Raw genomic sequence first — 18,283 nt, forward strand, 5'->3', positions numbered from 1 at the left:
CACTGTTGCCCCAGACAACACTCTGGTTTAACACATCCCTTTTTCAAATCAACACTGCCCGGGATCATACGCCACTTGGAGCTGGTGGACTAGGTGGTGGTCTCGGTGCTCTGATACAGCGTGCTTGGCCGGCTCTCCAGGCAACAACACACACACAGCTGTCTGGACTTTCCAGGAAGTCAGTGGTTCAGCCAGGTTGGGCCAGCTAGATGGCCTTGCCAGCTGGCCATTCAAAAGGTATCACTCAAAAAGGAGTTGTGGCCACTCAAAAACAAGTTGGTTGTCAACTTGACATACCTGGGAAGAGGGACCCTCAGTTGAAGAACCGCCTCCATCAGATTGGCTTATCCTCTTGTCTGTGGGCTATTTTCTTGATTGCTAATGATTGTAGGAGGGCCCTGCCCACTGCAGGCAGTACTATCCCTAGGCCAATGGGCCTGGGCTGTGTAAGAGAGGAGCTGAACTTGACCCTGAACACAAGCCTGTAAGCAACATTCCTTGGTGGTTTCTGCTCCACATTCTTCCCTGCTTGGACGTTCCTGTTCTGACTTCCCTCAAGAAGGACTGCAAGCTGTAAGCAGAAATGAACCCTTGCTTCTCTGAGTTGTTTTTGGTCATTGTGTTCAAAGCAGCAACAGAATGCAAACAAGGAGAGTTCGTGATCAACCGGTGGCCTTGGCAGAGTGTGGATGTCAGGGACCTCGGTGTTAATGGAGGCTTTCAAGGAGAATGGCGACCGAGACCCCAATCCTGACACACAGACACAGGAAGCAGAGTTTCCTACCGTCATGTTTTTGGCAGTAGACCAAATATATAGTGACAGTGGTCCATATGATTACATGGCCTAGTGACAGCTATGGCCAATGCTATTTTTTTGCAAGTTTACTCTAACATTCACATAAGGACAAAACTAAAAATGAATTTCTTAGAAACAGTTTCATTGTTCAACATGAGGCTGTAAATCCAATTTTATTTTTTATTTGCTCTGTGTGTGTGTGTGTGTGTGTGTGTGTGTGTGTGTGTGCGCGCGCACGCGCGCGCGCGCACGCTTGCCATGGTAGGCATGTGAAGGTGAGAGCACAGCTCTTGCAGCCAGTTCTCACGCTGTGTGGATTCTAGTTATCAAACGAGTCACCAGGCCCGGAGGCAAGCGCCTTTACCCTCGAGGCATCTCGCTGGCCCTGTACACAAAGTTTCAGTGAAGTTTATCTGACTACAAGCTGATGCTATCTACCCCTTGCAGGTCAGCGTCTTTAGTCAACATATGGGCAATTATACGTGCATTTTGTCCCGTCCCCCCCCATTTGTGTGTGTGTGTGAATGTGTGTGAGTCAGAGGTCGACATTGTCTTTCTCAATTATTTTCCACCTACTTTTTCCTCTATGTTTTTATGTGTATGGGTGTTTTGCCTGAAAGTATGTCTGCATACTTGTGTACAGTGTCCAAGGAAGCCAGAAGAGGGCATAAAATTCCTTTGGTCTAGAGTTAGAGAAGTTGTGAACTGCCTTGTGGATGCTAGGAATTGAACCCAGGTCCTCTGTAAAAGCAGTAAGTGCCCTTAACTGCCAAGTCATCTCTCCACCTTATTCAAATTTTGACAAATGTATTTATTTATACATCCAATGTCTCAGTCACAATATTCTATCACCCTAGAATGTTCCTTATTGTTCTTCCCAATTTCCCTCCCCATCCAAGGCAACTGTTTTCACTTCTCCCTCCTGTCTAGTTTGGCATATACAATTTCCCATCAGTGAGCTCATACAGTATATATTCCTTTGTGTGGGATAGTCTCTTGATTGCTATTGATGTAGGAAGACCCAGCCCATTATAGGCAATGCTATCTCTAGGCAGGTGGGCCTGGGATGTAGGACGATAGCTAGCTGAACTTGAACCTGAGAGCAAGCCAGTGAACAGCATTTCTTTTTTTTTTTTTGTTTTTTTGTTTTTTGTTTTTGAGACAGGGTTTCTCTGTGTAGTTTTGCACCTTTCCTGGAACTCACTTGGTAGCCCAGGCTGATCTCGAACTCACAGAGATCTGCCTGCCTCTGCCTCCCTAGTGCTGGGATTAAAGGCGTGTGCCGCCACCACCATCCGGCCGGCATTTCTTTATTTGTGATGAAAACAGCAAGATTCAGCAGGGGCAGGGAGACAGAGCCGGCAGACCCGAGCACACAGGCTGCAGAGATGGCGCAGACACGTTAACAGTGCTTGCTTGCTGCTCTTGCGGTTTGTTCTTTGAGACAGATTCTCACTATGTAGCTTGGGCTGGCTTTGAACTTGACACCTTCCTGCCTCAACCTCCTATGTGCTGGGTTACAGGCACGCACCACCATGCCTGGCTGGTTTGCTTTTTGTTAGTTTTGGTTCTGTTTTTTTTTTGTTGTTTAGTTTCAAGACAGGTTTCTCTGTGTAGCCCTGGCTGTCCAGGAACTCACTCTGTAGACTGGGCCGGCCTCCAACTCTGATCCTCCTGCCTCTGCCTCCCCAGAGCTGGGATTCAAGGAGTGCACCACCACTGCCTTGCTTTGTTTATGCATTTTTGTGGAAATACTTTTTATTTTTCCTTTTCTAAAAAAACTTTATTTCTTTTGATACTTAGTTTGATTTGAGTGGATTATGGATTACAAGGTTTCCCCTCTTATTTTTTGAGACAGGGTCTCTCACTGAATTTAGGGCCTACCAACTGAGTTAGACTTCCTGGCCAGCAAGCCCTAGGAATCCTCCTGACTCTATTTCCCCAGTGCTGGGATTACAGGGATATGCTGGTGTGCCCAGCTTTTTACATGGATGCTAGAGATCCATGGGCCTTTTTGTTGATAGATTTTATGTTTGTATGTGCACAGGCTTACAGTCCTCAGAGACTCTGGAGCTGGAGCTACAGATGGTTGTGAGCCACCCAGCATGGTGAGTACTAACTAGGAACTGAACATGGACCCCCTGAAAGAGCAACCAGCACTCCAAACCGCTGAGCCATCTCTCCAGCCCTGGGTACTCAGGTCTAACTGTGCCATTTCCCTGCACCTGCACCTTGCTGTTTTCATCAGTGCATGTCCACAGCTGTCTAAGTGACAGTTCACACCGAGGGTTGCTGTGTGCGATCAGAGTGCTGCTCTTCAACTGCATCTGAGTCCCGAGGAGGTGAGTTATCCCTGGAGGTGACATTCTCAGAGGGAGGACTGTCAAAGCGTTTGTTCACCTAACTGGTGTTTGGTGAGCAAGTTACTGTCCAGAAAGGATATCTGTGTGACAGTCACTGCATCGCTGGACCAGGAAGTAGGTGACCTATGGTTGGACTGACCACAGTTACCTTGACTTTCAAGGCACTTCCCTCTGTGCTTCTTTTTCCAGCACAGAAACTTGGGAACTAGGTGGGTCTGTTATAGAAAGGTAGTAGGGACCTGATGACAACCTAAGATGTGAAGGGGGTGGGGGGGCAGACGACTTGGTCAGTATAAAGTGGGAGAGAAGTGGCTAAGCCAGTGGGCAAGTTGGAGCTGGCTGGGTACCTTACCAGCCACTGCTCTGGCCATCCTCGCCAGCAGAAGGCTGCAGCTAGTCAGGATCTTGGTCATCTTGTCATTAGGGCCGCCTGGGTGAACAGCAGCTCTCAGCTCAATGAGGACACCAGGCCATCAGTGTGTCCACCACCCTCTCCCGAGTCCACCCTGACCCAGGCCATCAGCCACCCTCTCCCGAGTCCACCCTGACCCAGCCTTCAGTGTGTCCACCACCCTCTCCCGAGTCCACCCTAACTCAGGCCATCAGCCACCCTCTCCCGAGTCCACCCTGACCCAACCTTCTGTCAGATTTTGATCCCAAATCTGAGCTAAGCCACAGATTCTTGAATACTGTGACAACAGAAGCCCAGAATAGCTCAAAATATACCAATTTTTGGGAAAGGAGGGTCCCACAAATCAGAAACAGTGTGTGTGTTGAGGGTGGGTGGGCGGGCACAGCCACAAATGCCACCTGCCTGCATGTGAAAACACGCAGCCCTGCCACCCCCACTCCATTTTGAAAAACCTGGTGACTTTTATCGCAGCTGCTGTTGCTTCCAGGCCGAGGGCAGTTCTGAATCCAAACAAGGCACAGCTAATTTTAGATAATTTGCAGACTTTCTAGGCATTCTTAAAATGGTCAAATCGGTTTTCTTCTGCCGTGGGTGTAGGAAACAAATGCACTGACTGGATTATGAGGTTGAGTACACTTCCCTTCCTCCAGATGCCAAGTCCTTTCAACCCTGAGCTCCAGGGGCCCAGTGGTTTGTTTTTTGTCTTTTGTTTTGGTGGTAGTGGTAAAGCAGGGTCAGGAACCCAGGCTGGCCTCAAACTCCCTCATGTTGGGATTCTAGGCCTGTGCCGCACCTGGTTTGAGTTCCTAGTAACAGGTAGTTGATTTGCTCCGGCCCAGCTAGCAGAGCAAGTGCTCTGGGGCTATGGTGGAGCAGAGACCCGCTAGTCTCCGCTCTCAGTGGAAAGCCTTGGTTCCTCTGCTAAGCAGCTCTGGGACCTCACCATCTGGGGAGGACAGACCCTTATCACTTTTAAGGGAACAGGACCAAGTTTGCCTTTCTAGGCTGTGGTCAGAGATCTTCCTCCCTTTTGAGTACTTCTGACCCTCCTAGTATTCAAGCCACAATTTAGCATTTAAAGATTTATAGCCTTTCTGTCTTGTTGGCTTTCCCACTGGATTGTAAGCTCTTAGATGTGCTGTTAACACAGTTAAAATGGCTGGTGTGCTTTCCAACAAAGATGGACGCTGAGGTTTCAGAGGCAAGTGACAGCCACCCTCAGGTAAGGTAGTACCTGCTGGCATGAAGCCTCAAGGTTCCAAAGGAACCCTGGCTAGATGCAGGCTAGGCACAGCTAATAAGGGGTAGGTGTAGAGAAGATAAAGCACTCCATCAGTGGAGGAACTGCAGACTCCGCATCTCTCCCGCTCCACCGAAGGCAGCCGACAGGTCTAGCTGAGAAACCTGGATTTCTAACAAATGCCCTATGTGATGTGAGGAGGCAGCCAGAGCATATCATACTGCGAAGTATGGTCCGTGACCTGCTGCTCAGCATCCACACTAGGAAACCTGTTAGGAATGTTAGTTCCTAGCTGCTTCCAGTACTCCCAAAAATTTGGCAAGATCCACCTCTGTGACCTGACAAGCCCTCTCTACACCCAAGTCTGATGGAACACAGGCCTAAGGAAAAGCTTGACCTGGAAGGGGCGGGGGCAGTACATTACTGTAGCTCCAGAGGGCCTGACTTCTCTGCCTTACAGGCTTGCTGAGGGGAAGTGATGCTGACTGCAGGGAGAGGAAGAATGCTGAGGCCCAGGGAGGAGAGACCGTGGATTCCTCTTTATTGGACTCTTTGTAGATGACACACAGATCTACAGTTAAATAATTATTAAAATACCGACCAGGACTACGGCCCTGGCCCAGGGCTCCAAACCAGAAGCAATAAGGAATGGGGGTGGTGGGCTGGCAGTATTCCTCCAACATCACCAAAACCCATAAAACGAGGCTCTTGAATCCTTCCAGGGCCAGACCAGGGCTTGGGCCCTTGGGTTAACCCAGGGACCCTTGGCTGCATCTCTCAGGGTAAGGTAACCAGCAAGGGTCTGGAGGAACAGCCAGCCAGTCCAGACACAGACAGACCCAAATGGAAGGAGGATGGGAGACGGACAGGTGCTGTCCAGCTGGAGAAGATGCAGCGAAGGCAGGCTGAGGGGAGGCTGGGGGCAGTATTGCAGCAGTGCGGGAGTGCAGCCCCAGGGTCCTGTCCTGAGTGGCTGGTCAGGGGTCAGCTGGCAGGCTCCAGGTGGCATTCCTGACCCAAGCCTGGCCGAGGGCTCACACGTTGTGGGTCCTCTTGGTGAGCTGGGGCTCCTCATCCACCAGCTTAGATTTGAGGTGCTCCTTGTAAGCCAGGATGTCTCCAGGCCACTTAGTGATTGTCTGCTTCTCACAGACCCAAATCTCCTGTGCAACCTGGAAGCAGATGCTGGGTTCAATCTGGCCAGTCCCCGGCACCCTCTCCACCACCAGGACTATCATGAGGCTTCCTGAGTGAAACAGCCTCTCATTGAGGCCTCACCCAAACCCATATCCAGCTTACTCTCTCTGGGGACATTTTACTCAAGAGCACTATAACCAGTATTCTAGAAGTTTCTAAGCCAGATCCCACCTGCCACCACCCTACTGTGAGGTCTCCAGCAGGCTCCCCACGTATTCAGAGGCTTCATGAGCCACATGTTTTTCTACCCTTGCTTTTTTAGAAATACAGAATACAGAAATGGCCAGCAGCCTTCCTCCTCTTAATCTAAATCCTTCTTACTACAACACTTATTTTTGGGCTGAAGAATCTTGACACAGTAATAAAGGTCTGATTTCCTCATTTGGGTCATCTATACCAAGTTAACTACTATCCCCACAGAGTCATGAGATCTGGTTCTTACCAGGTCACATAGACCCGAGCCCCTTCCCTGATTTAGCAAACGTGTGTTATGCCCTCCATGTGCTACAACTGTGCTTCATACAACCTTCCGCCCATCACTCCATTCTGTGCCTCAGGCCCCACTCACCTGCTGGATGAGTCTGAAGTCATGGCTGACTAGCATCATACCACCCTCGAACTCATTGATGGCATCTGCCAGTGCATCAATGGTCTCTATGTCCAGGTGATTGGTAGGCTCGTCCAGAAAGAGCATGTGAGGGTTCTGCCAGGCCAGCCAGGCCAGACACACTCGGCACTTCTGCCCATCCGACAGGTTCCGGATTGGGCTCACCTAGAGGAACCATGACATAAGAACTTGGTGTTACACCTGCCATGCAGCATGGGACTTCTCTCCCCTCTCTGGCTCCTGTTACCATTATTGCCTTTTTTTTTGGTGAGATGTGAGCTTAGGATGACCCAAGATCACACAGCAAAGATACTGGCCAGGCCGTTAGTCTTGAGACCTGACGGGATACCTAGAAACATGACCACTCAGCCTCTTGCTATTAGCATGTAAGTTCTGGTGTAATGACATGATCCGGTGATCCTACAGTTTCATGTCTGTTTTCTAGCTCTCTCAAGCACTCTGGCTCAAGAGCCTGTCAAGAGTCCTGCTCACTGTCCTAATGGAGGAGACTCTGGGATCTCTTCCAAACCTAGGCGTGATGGCAGTGTTCCCTGGTCATCTGGGGTCCTCCCCAGCCCTCCTCTCTCACCTGCTGTTTCCCAGTGAGGCCGTATCTCCCAATGATCTTCCTCATCTCCTCCTTCTCCTTGATCTCTGGGTAGCACTTCATCATATACTCCAATGGTGAAAGGTCCAGGTCCAGCTGCTCCTGTAAATGCTGCAGAGAAAGCAAGACCACCACATTTGGGGGAACCTCCTCCTAACGGAGGCCACTTGGTGTAACGGGGCCTACCCTAAAAGGGGCCTGCCCCAGGAGCCCACCCAGACACTTGCTCAGGGTCCAAGAAGCAGGGAGAAGCTGATGTTCCTAGAGGAGGGGCTTGGACAGATGTGGTCCCTTCTACGCTGACCCCCAGCCTTAACGCCGACCCCAAGCCTTAACGCCAGGCCTGTACCTGATGGTAACGCCCTATCTTGACATGAGAATGCTTCCGGATCATTCCATCTGTGGGTAGAAGCTAGGAAAGAATTAAGTAGAATCAGAAAAGTAAGCGTGCCAAAAAAGAATCCCCAACAGAAGCAAACACACAGGGCTTGGACAACCTCCCAATCAATGTACTTCTCTCACACAGACTAACTACCGTCTAGGCACTCTTCAGTGTTACGGAGGCGGGGCTGACGCTCAGTGGATGAAGGCACTTGACAACCTGAGCTGATCTGGAACCCACATGATGGAAGGTGAGAACTGACACCCGTAAGTTGTCCTATGACCACCACATGTGAATGCACACACAACAAATGGAAACGTATATACTTAGGACAACTCACTCAAACAGACTCAAGGGAGGCAAAGATAAGCAGAAGTTTACTAGATGGACATGAAAGGTCCATTGCAAAATACATCAATAAGACACTTGATGTAGGCCCAACACACATCTCCTGAAAAGAAACTCCAGTGTACAGCGTCCGTCCTTACCGCCTAACTGTCACATGCACGCCTTCACTGCCCTCTCAGTCACCGTCCTCCCACCCTCCCTTCCCGGCCTCAGCACTGCCCGGCCCCCAGGTGGCTCACTCAGCCCCCCAAGCACTCCTCCCTCCCTTCTTCCCACATGGCATTCCACCTTAGCACCACACCTCTCCAGTCAGCAGCTTCAAAAGAGTGGACTTCCCTGCACCGTTGGGTCCTACCAGAGCCACTCGTGTGTCAAGGTCAATGCCAAATTCTAGATTATTGTAGATGCAAGGCTGAGGCGGGTAAAGAGACAGGAACAAAGGTTAGAATCTCCTCTGCCTGGCATGCCAACTCCACAGGTGGGGAGAATGGAGGAGGGATCACTGTCAAAGCTGACCCCAACCCACTGCTTCCATCTGCTAAGCCTGAAAATCATCCACACCCTAGCAAAAGTCAGCAGTCAGCAAGAATGGGGAGGCCCCCACTGCTGAAACTGCCCATGCGAAATGTACCCGGCCCCCTAGCTCCACACAGGCTCTTCCCATGTGCTCTGCCCATACTCACCCCGTCTTTTGTATACTTGAAGCTCACGTTCTGCACCATAATGACAGGTGGTGGGATTTTACCACACGGTGGGAAATAAAACGACAGCGTCTAAGAAGAGGAGGCATTTTCATGTCAGTGCTTTTTTTTAACCCATACTTCAGCCACCTAACCTAACCATCAGACCTCACCTTGTCACTCACGACCCTTTCTGTCAGGCCTGATGCCATCATCTTCTGTAGCGTTTTCTCTTTGCTTTGAGCCTGCCGGGCCAGCTTGGCACTGCCATGGCCAAACCTGGCAATGTAGTTCTGTAAGAGACCAGAAGAGGAATGGGAGTGTGTGCGAGAGACAAGATGGGGCTTGAAGTGTGCGTGTGCACAGGACACCACAAGTAGCAGCTTTTGTTTTTTTAAAATTTTTTGAGACAGGGTTTCTCTGTGTAGCCCTGGCTGTCCTGGAACTCACTCTGTAGACCAGGCTAGCCTTGAACTCATAGAGATCCTCCTGCCTCTGCCTTCCAAGTGCTGGGATTAAAGGCTTGCACGACCACGCCTGGCATCAACTCTTAAGCCTTGAGTAAGAGATAACCCCATTTCTTCCCGGCCTCCTCCAGCCCCCATCACTTCCCAGCAGAGGCGCAAAAGGGCAGCATAAGCCTCCGACCTTCATGTGTGCAATCTGGTCCTGCTCCCAGTGGAACCTCTTCATCTGGTTCTCCTCCAGCTCCAGCCGCGTCTTCACGTACTGATCATAATTACCCTGTGGGGAAACGCCCCAGGCAAGGGGCTCAGTCCTGGGTTCTCCCTCAGATCCGAGGGTGACAGCAGCAGCAGCAGCACCAACTGCATTAAAGCAGCACATGCTAACCTAGAGCCTGGTGTCTATTTCTGCAGAGCCGAGGACAGAACCCAGGGCACTAACGTGACAAGTGAGGCAAGGGTGCCCCACTAGGCCATGCTCCGGCCCAACCAGAAATGTCTGGATGTTCATTAATCCCATGCCTTTTACTCAGCCAAGCCACGGCAGGGCCCAGGGTAAATCCTAAGATGAACCTGAAGAACACTCGGTGTCCGTAGAAGCCTTCAACACAATCATTCGGACACCACGGAGCTCAGGCCCTCCACCACCTCCTGCTGCCCACCTAGAGGCTAATGCCACTTAGGATAAGAAGGGTTGCCCCCCACAAGGGAAAACAAACCACCTGGACTTGGGATCATGCCCAACTGGATTGCCATGGTTTCTATCTGAACCAAACAAAGCCTAAGACTCAAGCTAGTCATCCATTAAAAAGACCTAACAAACAAGTCACAGGATATCCACACACAATGGTAACGCATCACTAAAGAGGCAGACTGCATACTCCTCTAAAAAGCATTACTAATTTTAAAAGTAACCTGAAAAATATAATGATTATTAAGGATTACAGAAGAGGGGCTGGAGATGGCTCAGTGGTTAAGAGCACTGGCTGTTCTTCCAAAGGATCTGGGTTCAATTCTCAGCACCCACATGGTGCCTCACAACTGTCTGTAACTCCAGTTCCAGAGGATCTGATACCCTCTTCTGGCCCCATTGAGCACTGCACTTATGGGGTGCAGAGACACATGTAGACATACCCATATACACAAAGAAAAAAAACTTAGATTCTAGAAGATTAAAGATAAAGAATGTATCCATGTATAATATTTTCTACAAATGATTGCAAACACGCAGTTTTGGAAGGTGATATAAGAAACTATTAATGCTCCCACAGTGACTGTGACTATGAATGAAAAGGTCTGTTTTCCCTTTTCCTATCTGAAACTGATGCTCACTGTGGAATCCAGGCTGGCACGACCCTCCCACTTCAGCCAGCATAGTGCTGGGGTCATGTAGATGCCACCACACCTAGCTCTATTTTTTTACTTAAAAATTTTTATTACATTTTTCTTTATTTAGTTCTGTGTGTGTGTTCATTAGATCCCCAGAATACACATCAGGTGTTCACAACTGCCTCTAACTCCAGCTCCATAGGATCCAACACCTCTGGGGGCTGCAGCATGATCAGAGCCTTCCCCAGGCACTCACAGAAGTCAACTTCTTTGCATAAGGCAAACAAACACACACACACACACACACACACACACACACACACACACACCCATGGCCTACAGTCAGAAGCAAAGGCTTTGGAACTAAAACAAAATGGGCCAAAGGACTTCTTTAGAAGACTGTACCATACTTAATAACAAACTCAAAGAATCAGCAAGGGCAGGAGCCAAGGCCCACTCACCGTGTAATACTTGAGTTTCTTGTTGTGCATGTGGATGATATTGGTACAGACCCCATTCAGAAAGTCCTGGGAATGGGACACAAGGACCAGGATGCGCTTGAAACTGTGAAGCCAAAGAGCCAATCAGGAAGGTTGCAAACAAGAGACTAGTCAAAAAAGCCTACATAGCCAGACCCAGAAAGCCCTCACCCTCTCCCGCCCCACACTCAAGTGCCCTGTAGCTCCTGCGGCAAGCAGGGACCTAGGCAGCACTGCATTCCCTCAGTACAGGGCTCCAGGAGCTTTTCCATGGTAAGACAGCCTAAGCCTGAGGCTTCTGTTCTATCAGCAGAACAGAGGAGTAGTGAAGTCAACAGTCTGTATATACAATAAAAGGCATCCAGAACTGCGGGCAGGGCCAGCTCAAACCGATTCAATAAGAGAAACATGAGCCCTTTCTTTTGAGACAGCACTAAGGTATATCCTGTTTCCTTTTAAAGGTGAGACAATATTCCAAGCTACTCAGTTCTTTGGTTATAAAAGAACCATGATCATATTTGTTAATATTTTTATCACCACATCATGAATTCAAACATTAGACTCACTTTACATGATTTGTGTGTGTGTGTACACATACACCGATAGATACATACAATTAAACATTGCCTTTAATAAAGATGCTGTACTTCGGACATAGGAAAAACAAAAGGTTTTGGTTTTAAAGGCTCACACAACTCAGACTTTAAAAAACAACAACAACAACAACAAAACCACCCAATGAAACAGAAAGGCCCACTCTCTAACTGCATCTGGCACTGGCTACATCTGGCCTCTCTCTGGGCACCTGTACCTTTGGGCTCTGCTACTGACCCCTCCGGGATCTGTGCTCCCAGCCCCACTCCTTACGTCTTAAGTTCTTCTTCCAGCCACACGCAAGCATCCAGGTCCAGGTGGTTGGTAGGCTCATCCAGAAGCAGCATGAAGGGCCGAATAAAGAGGGCTCTGAAGGACACAAAAAAACAACAGTCACCTTGAATGCTGAATGGAAGGCACAGCTTGCCTGCCATGATGCTGGTCAGGTCTAGACTGAATCCTCAAGCCAATCTGTAGCAGGATTCTTGGACCACCAGCTCCCAAATCATGGCACAGAGACTTATTAATTATGAATGTTTGGCCTTAGCTTAGACTTGTCCCACTAGCTCTTTTATCTTAATTTAACCTGTTTCTATTCATCTATGTTTTGCCTCAGGGCTTTTAACCTTTCTTTCATTCTGCATGTACAGCTTCCTCTGTGTCCGTCTGTCTGTCAGCTGCCTGGCTAGCTGGCCCCTGGTGTCTCCCTCTCTTCCTCCTTCTCTCCTCCCTGGAGCCTAGATTACTTTTCCTACTTGTTCTCTCTGCCTGCCAGCCTCACCTATCCCTCTACTGCCTAGTTATTGGCCCTTCAGCTTTTTATTAGACTAATCAGGTGCCTTAAGCAGGCAAGATAAAACAAATGCAACACACCTTTCTATAGTTAAACAAACGCAAAAAAAATGCAGCATAAACAATGTAACATATCCTTGCATAGTTAAAACAAGTGTAGCTAAACAAATGCAACATATCTTTACATAGTTAAAGATTCCACAACACCAATCCATTTTCTACATCAGAGAAAAAAAGGGCTCCAGAACTCAGGACTGAGAGTTACAGGAATGCAGCCTACAGGAAAGGCTGAGGCCTTTTGCACCTGTGAGGTTTGAGATGGTAGTTGGCGAGCATCAAAGGCACAAGAGGAATCAAGTTATCAAGGCAACAACCATCCTGGTTAGACTAGCTGATGGGGCTGCCAGACTCCAGCAAGCACCCAAAGAATGTCCTTTTTTACACAGTAAATCAAAGGACAGGCTAAAGCTCTGCCTTCCAGACTGCGGTCACCATTCTTGGAGAACTTGGTAAGAGCATCTCTGAGCTGAATCACACTCAAGCTGAGAGTTGTCTATCTCTAAAGCTCCTAAGCCAGCCAGAGCAGCTTCTGGTCAGCAAACAGATGCACTGCACTTCGTTTTAAGACAGGTAAACCGGGCTCTGGTTAATCCCAGCACTCAGAGGCAGGCAGCTCTCTCTGAGTTCAAGGCCAACCTGGTTTATTTCATCACAGAGAAACCCTGTCTCAAAAAACCAAAAGACACCGGCAACTCTCTATCCTCACGGGGCAGCCTCACCAACCTGCTTCCCAGGAATGGTGCAATGCAGACGGTCTCACCCATTTCATTAGTACTATGGCTTGAATATTCCCCACTGAGGCATTAAGAGGGAAGACATGCCTCTGAATGTTGGTGCTTGGCCTCTGCATGGTGAGCAGGATTAGGCAGTCATCAGGATAGAGAGCCCAGTGAGCACACACGCGTGGCTTTATAAGGAGACAAGAAGACAGACACACCAACTTCCCATCTCTCACCACATGAAGCCTACACTACACGTCAGAACTCTGCTAGCGAAGCCACCATCAGATAAGGCCCTTTGGCCTTGTACCTCCAGGACTATGAGCCTCTTTTCTTTATAAAGCATGCAGCCTCAATAGATATTCACTATTGTACTAGAAAACAAAGGAATACAACTCAGGCCTCTGGGGAGGGGCACCGAAGTAGTGCTGGACTATAGAAACTCATTTTAAGCACAGGTTCCCAAGGGTAAAAAGGACAGGTGACATCAATGCTGTCCAGTATTTTACTATCATAAAAATGAGCAGGATGGAAGCACAGAAGGCAGGAAGGGGTCAAAGGACTCCTGGACCATGTGCCGAGGACCCAGCACTGAGCAGGAAGTATTTTTGAGTACCTCAGACGGACACTCAGTCCAGTCCACATACCTACCTAAGCCACGTCACTGATGGCTATCTCATCTGATACATACTGACCATGGGACCAGTTCTACAGTCCTACCAGGGTGAACATTCCACTCCAAGAGATGGGGGCTCCAAGGAAAGAGGGGAAGGGAAGACTCACCTGGCAAGAGCGACTCTCATCCGCCAGCCACCACTGAAGTCTTTCAGCTTCTTGCGCTGCATGGCAGGTGTGAAACCCAATCCGTGTAAGATCCTTGAGGCCCTCATCTCGGCTTTATCAGCATCCAGCTCTTCCAGCCGCTCATAGAGTTCCATGAGCTTCTCACACTCCGCTGTGGGTGGCACATGACCATCAGCTCCCTGAGGGTCCCAGGAGGAAGCCTACCCCGCCCCTGGGTATAGAGCCATACCATCCTCATGAGCTAACCGCTCAGCCTCCCTCTCCAGCATGGCCCGCTCTGTGTCCACCTCCATCACACACTGCAAGGGTGTCTTGTCGCTAGGAGGCATCTCGCGAGTCAGATGGTAGATGTCTATGTGCTCGGGGATGGGCACTTCACGTTTCCCGATAGCAGAGAGCAGCATGGACTTTCCTAAGAGAATGACACAAAGACATTGGGCCACTTCCTCACTGTCCCCTGCACCTGCTCCTAACAGGCAGTCCAGGACCCCCATTCTTGAAGTGCTTGCCTTCTTTTTGCTCACTCTCAAGATTCCCTTTCCAACTTCAAGTCTTGTGCTCCTGCTCCTGTGAAGTCCTGTTCATTTACAGTGGCTTCACACACTACTCCCCATTCCTGTTTCCCCCACCAACTTCTCTAAAACCTTCTCTCAAAATCTACTCACTTGGTACTTACTGCATACTGCTGGGTCATAACTCCCCTGTCCTGGACACGTCTGGTCCTCCACTCATACATAGGATTAATTTCTTGCTTTGCTAGTGCTAAATACACACTGAGTAACAGATGATCCAAGAAAGAGAACCCTCCCACTTCGCCCTCTAAGGGCCTCACCGATTCCATTTAAGCCGATGAGGCCATAACGTCGGCCTGAGTTTAGTTCCAGTTTGGTGTCACTGAGCAGCTCTTGACCATGGAAGGTGAGCGAGAGGTTGATGATGTGGACGTCAGTACTGTTGGGGTGAGAGGCCAGGACGCCGGTGACAGCGCGAGCAGCAGCTTTCTTCATCTCAAAGTCCTCTAGCTCCTTGGTCAGCAGATCCACTTCTGGAGACAAATGTATTTGGGAAGGGGCTGTCAGACTCGGATCCCGCATGACTTGAGCTCAGGTCATCAAGGCGGACTCAAGAGTTCCGAGAACTTTATACCTAGTGCACACGACACAGACCTGCCCAACACTCTGCTTTCACAGGCAAGTTTTACTTCGCACTCTTTCTAAGTTCTCCTGCCCTTCCAATGTCCTTTCCCTCCCACTGTGCTTAACTTCCCCACCTTCCACAACCCTAGCCAGGGATAAGCCTCCTCACTGCCTAACTTGATCATACTAGCTTCCTTCTAGAACTCTTATTTTGGAGACAATTCTTACCACTTTGTCAGTTTTAACTATATTTTCTATTATTTCTGTTCCCATTATTAATGTTACTATGTTTCTTCAAATATTTAGTGTTTATCTATAGTACAAGTCACACACACACACACACACACCCCACTCAAAACACAGTCCCTACATATCCATATAAACAACTGAGATGACTAAAACTAAAACAGACATAAATAACACTGCAAAATGGCACAGGGGACAGCAAACAGGAACACAACCCATGTTAGACGTCATCAGAAGGCACTGCCATAGAGTCAGGCTTTGAACAAGCACTATGGTATCAAAACTTAATGTGTGAAAGGACAAAAAGTGTGGGAACAGCCAAAGGACAACGAGCAGTCTACATCAGCAGGAGGGCTGAGCAGCCAGTTCTCAGGGGCAATGAGGAGACAGGCATTAAACCACAGTGCTCACTATTATGCACTGCCATGTTTCCCCCTTGTCAGTTAACTTCAGCTGTCAACTTCACAAAAACCTGGAAAGAGTTTTTGTGAACTCTCAACTCAAGAACTGCCTCCATCAGACTGGCCAGCGGCCATGTCTGTAAGGCACTGTCTTAACTGCTAATGAATGGAGAGGGTCCAGTCCAGAGTGGGCAGTGCTGGCCCTACGTACGAAAGCTAGCTGGCAAGCCAGAAAGCAGCATTCCTTACACAGTCCTGGCCTTACGTCCCTCCCAAACTGGTTTCAGTCACAGAATGTCACAGCATCAGAGAAAGGAAACGAGAAAACAAATGTCCTGAAAGCAAACTATGTTTACATGGTATGAGTGAGCGGTAGCACAACCAGTGAGGAGAAATGCTCAATAATCCCCCAAACAACAAAGCCACAGCTCAGGAAAACCACATAAACAGTGTGTAACAAGCGGGCGTGGTGGCGCACGCCTTTAATCCCGACCCTGATCTAAGGAGCCAGAGGCAGGAGCGTCACTGTGAGTTCAAGGCCAGCCTGGTCTACAAAGCGAGTTCAGGGCTGTTACACAGAGAAATCCTGTCTCAGGAAAACCAACCCCAAAACCAAAACCAAACCAAACCAAACCAACAACAACAACAACAAAACCCCAATATGTAACAATAAGTTATTCTCTTTAGTATATCCCTGTGACATCAAGAGTACCATATGGTAAAGCCTGACAGACTCGCTACCAGAGGTCGGAAGGAAAACTCAGAAAAATGACAGGAAGTTGCCTTTTCTTTTACTGTCCTCCACAGCATCAGGGCAGAAGGGCTCCCATCTGTGTTTGCCACTTCAGTTCAGTTCCCTTGATCAGTAACAAGGTGGCACTATCTTTAACTTCATGGGTTTGGTTGTCACTGAAAAGTTTCATGGCCTATAAAGACGTGTGTGTTGGGATTTTTTACTCTGTAAAAGAAGCCCGGGCTGGCCTCAAACCCCTCCATCTTTCTGCCTTAGCCTCCTGAATGCAGGGATTACAGGCCCGTGCATCTGCATCCAACTAAGACACATGCTTCATTGCCTCTGCATCCAGATTCTCATTCTGGCTGGGGCAACCAGCTCAGGAACTTCACCCAATTCCCCTCCATCACCTGTGGTCTCTCTGCCATTGGCCTCCTCATTTTTCTCCTCTGCCACCTGAGGTTCCGTGACGGCGTCTCCATTTTCCTCGTGTCCCTTTCTGGGCCGCTGGCGAGCTTTGGCAGCTTCCTTCTTTTTGGCTGCTTTCTTCTTGGCCAGGTCGGAGGGCATGGTGATGAGCCACGGGGGGTAGTTACCGTTCTTCCCGGAGTCTGAAGAAAAGCACACCGATACTCCAGAATTCTAAACTTACAGGTAAGAATGTCTGAACCGTAGCCCATCCCTCCCTGGAATTTTCCTATCGAGACTCCGGTGCCTCACTCTGTCCCCGCCTGGCCTCGGCCAACTTTGCCAGGGTCCCTCGCACTCTCTCGACCGACCGGTCGGTCTTGCAGCCTCTCCTCCTCCTCCAGGGCTCGCGCGCCAATCCCCGCCGCCAATCCCCGCCGCCGGCCTCACTCGGATGCGCTCTCCCCCCGCCCGGGCCTTCAGCGAGGGACCGTTCTGCCCCTAGTCTCTAGTTTCCCAACTTGGCGCTCGCGCACCTCAGCCGGCCGCCTCCTTCTCGGGTCTTCGCCAGGAGTTCGTCCGGACTTCGTTTGGGTCGCTCCCCTCCACCCTACCGGCTGCGGCGCGCTTTCTGCCCGGGAGCCACGCGTCTTCCGCGGCGGGTCCCAAAGGGTCTCCGCGCTCGCTGCCCCTAACCTCCCCCACAACCCGCGCGCCTGCGTCTCTGCCTGGGCCAGTCCTTTTCCCTTTCGGCCCTTTCCATCCCGACCCTGATCTCCCTTCCGCTTCTCCTCCCGCTTCCTGCTCACGGGTCCGCACTCTCCTCCCCTCCGGCTCCCCTTCCCCCTCAACTCACGGGGCCTCGCCGCTCGGCCTCTGTCGCAACAGAGCTGCTCCTTGAGCTCCTCCGCGTGCGGCCGGCTCGCCAGCCAATCACGGCCCCGGGCGGCCCTCGGCGCGCCGCCGCGAGAGCTCCTGGGAAATGTAGTTCTTGACTTGCAACGACCTCGGGCGGGACTCTCCTCAAGAACTACCACGAATCCCAGGTGTTGCGCGGTCCTAGTGACGCCATCAGAACGCGCAAGGCTCCAGGTTGGGGGAGGATTAGAGTCCAAGAGTCCTGTCCCAGCAGGCTGGCTTAAAGCGCTGGAAACTGCAAATCCCAGATTGCTCCTCGGAGAGGCGAGCTGCTCTTCCAGACCGTACCCCACCTCGAGCAGATAAGTTTACCCGGCCGCTCAACTGGTTTAACCAGCAGGGAGTGCGACTACGCTTCCCAGCATGCATCTAGAGAGAGCTGGCCCAAACAATGGGAGAAGACAAGGAGAGGTGGAGGGAAAAGGATGAGTGAGGTGCTGCTGGGCAGAGGCGGCACTGAAAGTGAGGTAGCCCTTCGCGGACAACACCTACAGGGCTCCGTACGAGAAAGGAGCCTTGGTTTCATGAAACTGAAATTGCAGAGCCTCGTGCATCGCTGGTCAAACTT

The 18,283-nt window shown here is 50.0% G+C and overlaps 1 protein-coding gene across 2 annotated transcripts; it reads right to left on the reverse strand.

Annotated features, from left to right (window-relative positions):
- Positions 1–5,328: 5,328 nt before the first annotated feature.
- On the reverse strand, positions 5,329–17,758 carry LOC114700076 (ATP-binding cassette sub-family F member 2). 2 transcript variants are annotated; one of them, XM_028879537.2, is made up of 15 exons: positions 17,654–17,758; positions 16,800–17,000; positions 14,706–14,918; positions 14,103–14,285; positions 13,853–14,024; positions 11,772–11,867; positions 10,887–10,989; positions 9,281–9,376; positions 8,806–8,925; positions 8,636–8,725; positions 8,254–8,364; positions 7,572–7,634; positions 7,205–7,333; positions 6,577–6,780; positions 5,329–5,983 (listed from the first exon to the last, which is right to left on the reverse strand). In XM_028879537.2, the coding sequence occupies exons 2-15, from the start codon at positions 16,957–16,959 to the stop codon at positions 5,846–5,848; spliced, it is 1,878 nt and encodes a 625-aa protein (XP_028735370.1). In that variant the 5' UTR covers positions 16,960–17,000; positions 17,654–17,758; the 3' UTR covers positions 5,329–5,845. The 2 variants fall into 2 exon arrangements, with proteins under 2 accessions (XP_028735370.1, XP_028735371.1); XM_028879538.2 differs by lacking the exon at positions 17,654–17,758 and adding an exon at positions 17,334–17,637.
- Positions 17,759–18,283: the final 525 nt, after the last annotated feature.

This window comes from Peromyscus leucopus, chromosome 3 (assembly GCF_004664715.2).
Source record: "Peromyscus leucopus breed LL Stock chromosome 3, UCI_PerLeu_2.1, whole genome shotgun sequence".
Lineage (NCBI taxonomy): Eukaryota > Metazoa > Chordata > Mammalia > Rodentia > Cricetidae > Peromyscus > Peromyscus leucopus.

Excerpts from the sequence above, each read along its gene's own strand:
- LOC114700076 (XM_028879537.2), bottom strand. The coding sequence starts at position 16,959 with ATGCCCTCCGACCTGGCCAAGAAGAAAGCAGCCAAAAAGAAGGAAGCT. Across the intron at positions 14,919-16,799 it reads CAATGGCAGAGAGACCACAG|AAGTGGATCTGCTGACCAAG; the intron begins GTGATGGAGGGG and ends ATTTGTCTCCAG. Across the intron at positions 14,286-14,705 it reads CATCGGCTTAAATGGAATCG|GAAAGTCCATGCTGCTCTCT; the intron begins GTGAGGCCCTTA and ends TCATTCTCTTAG.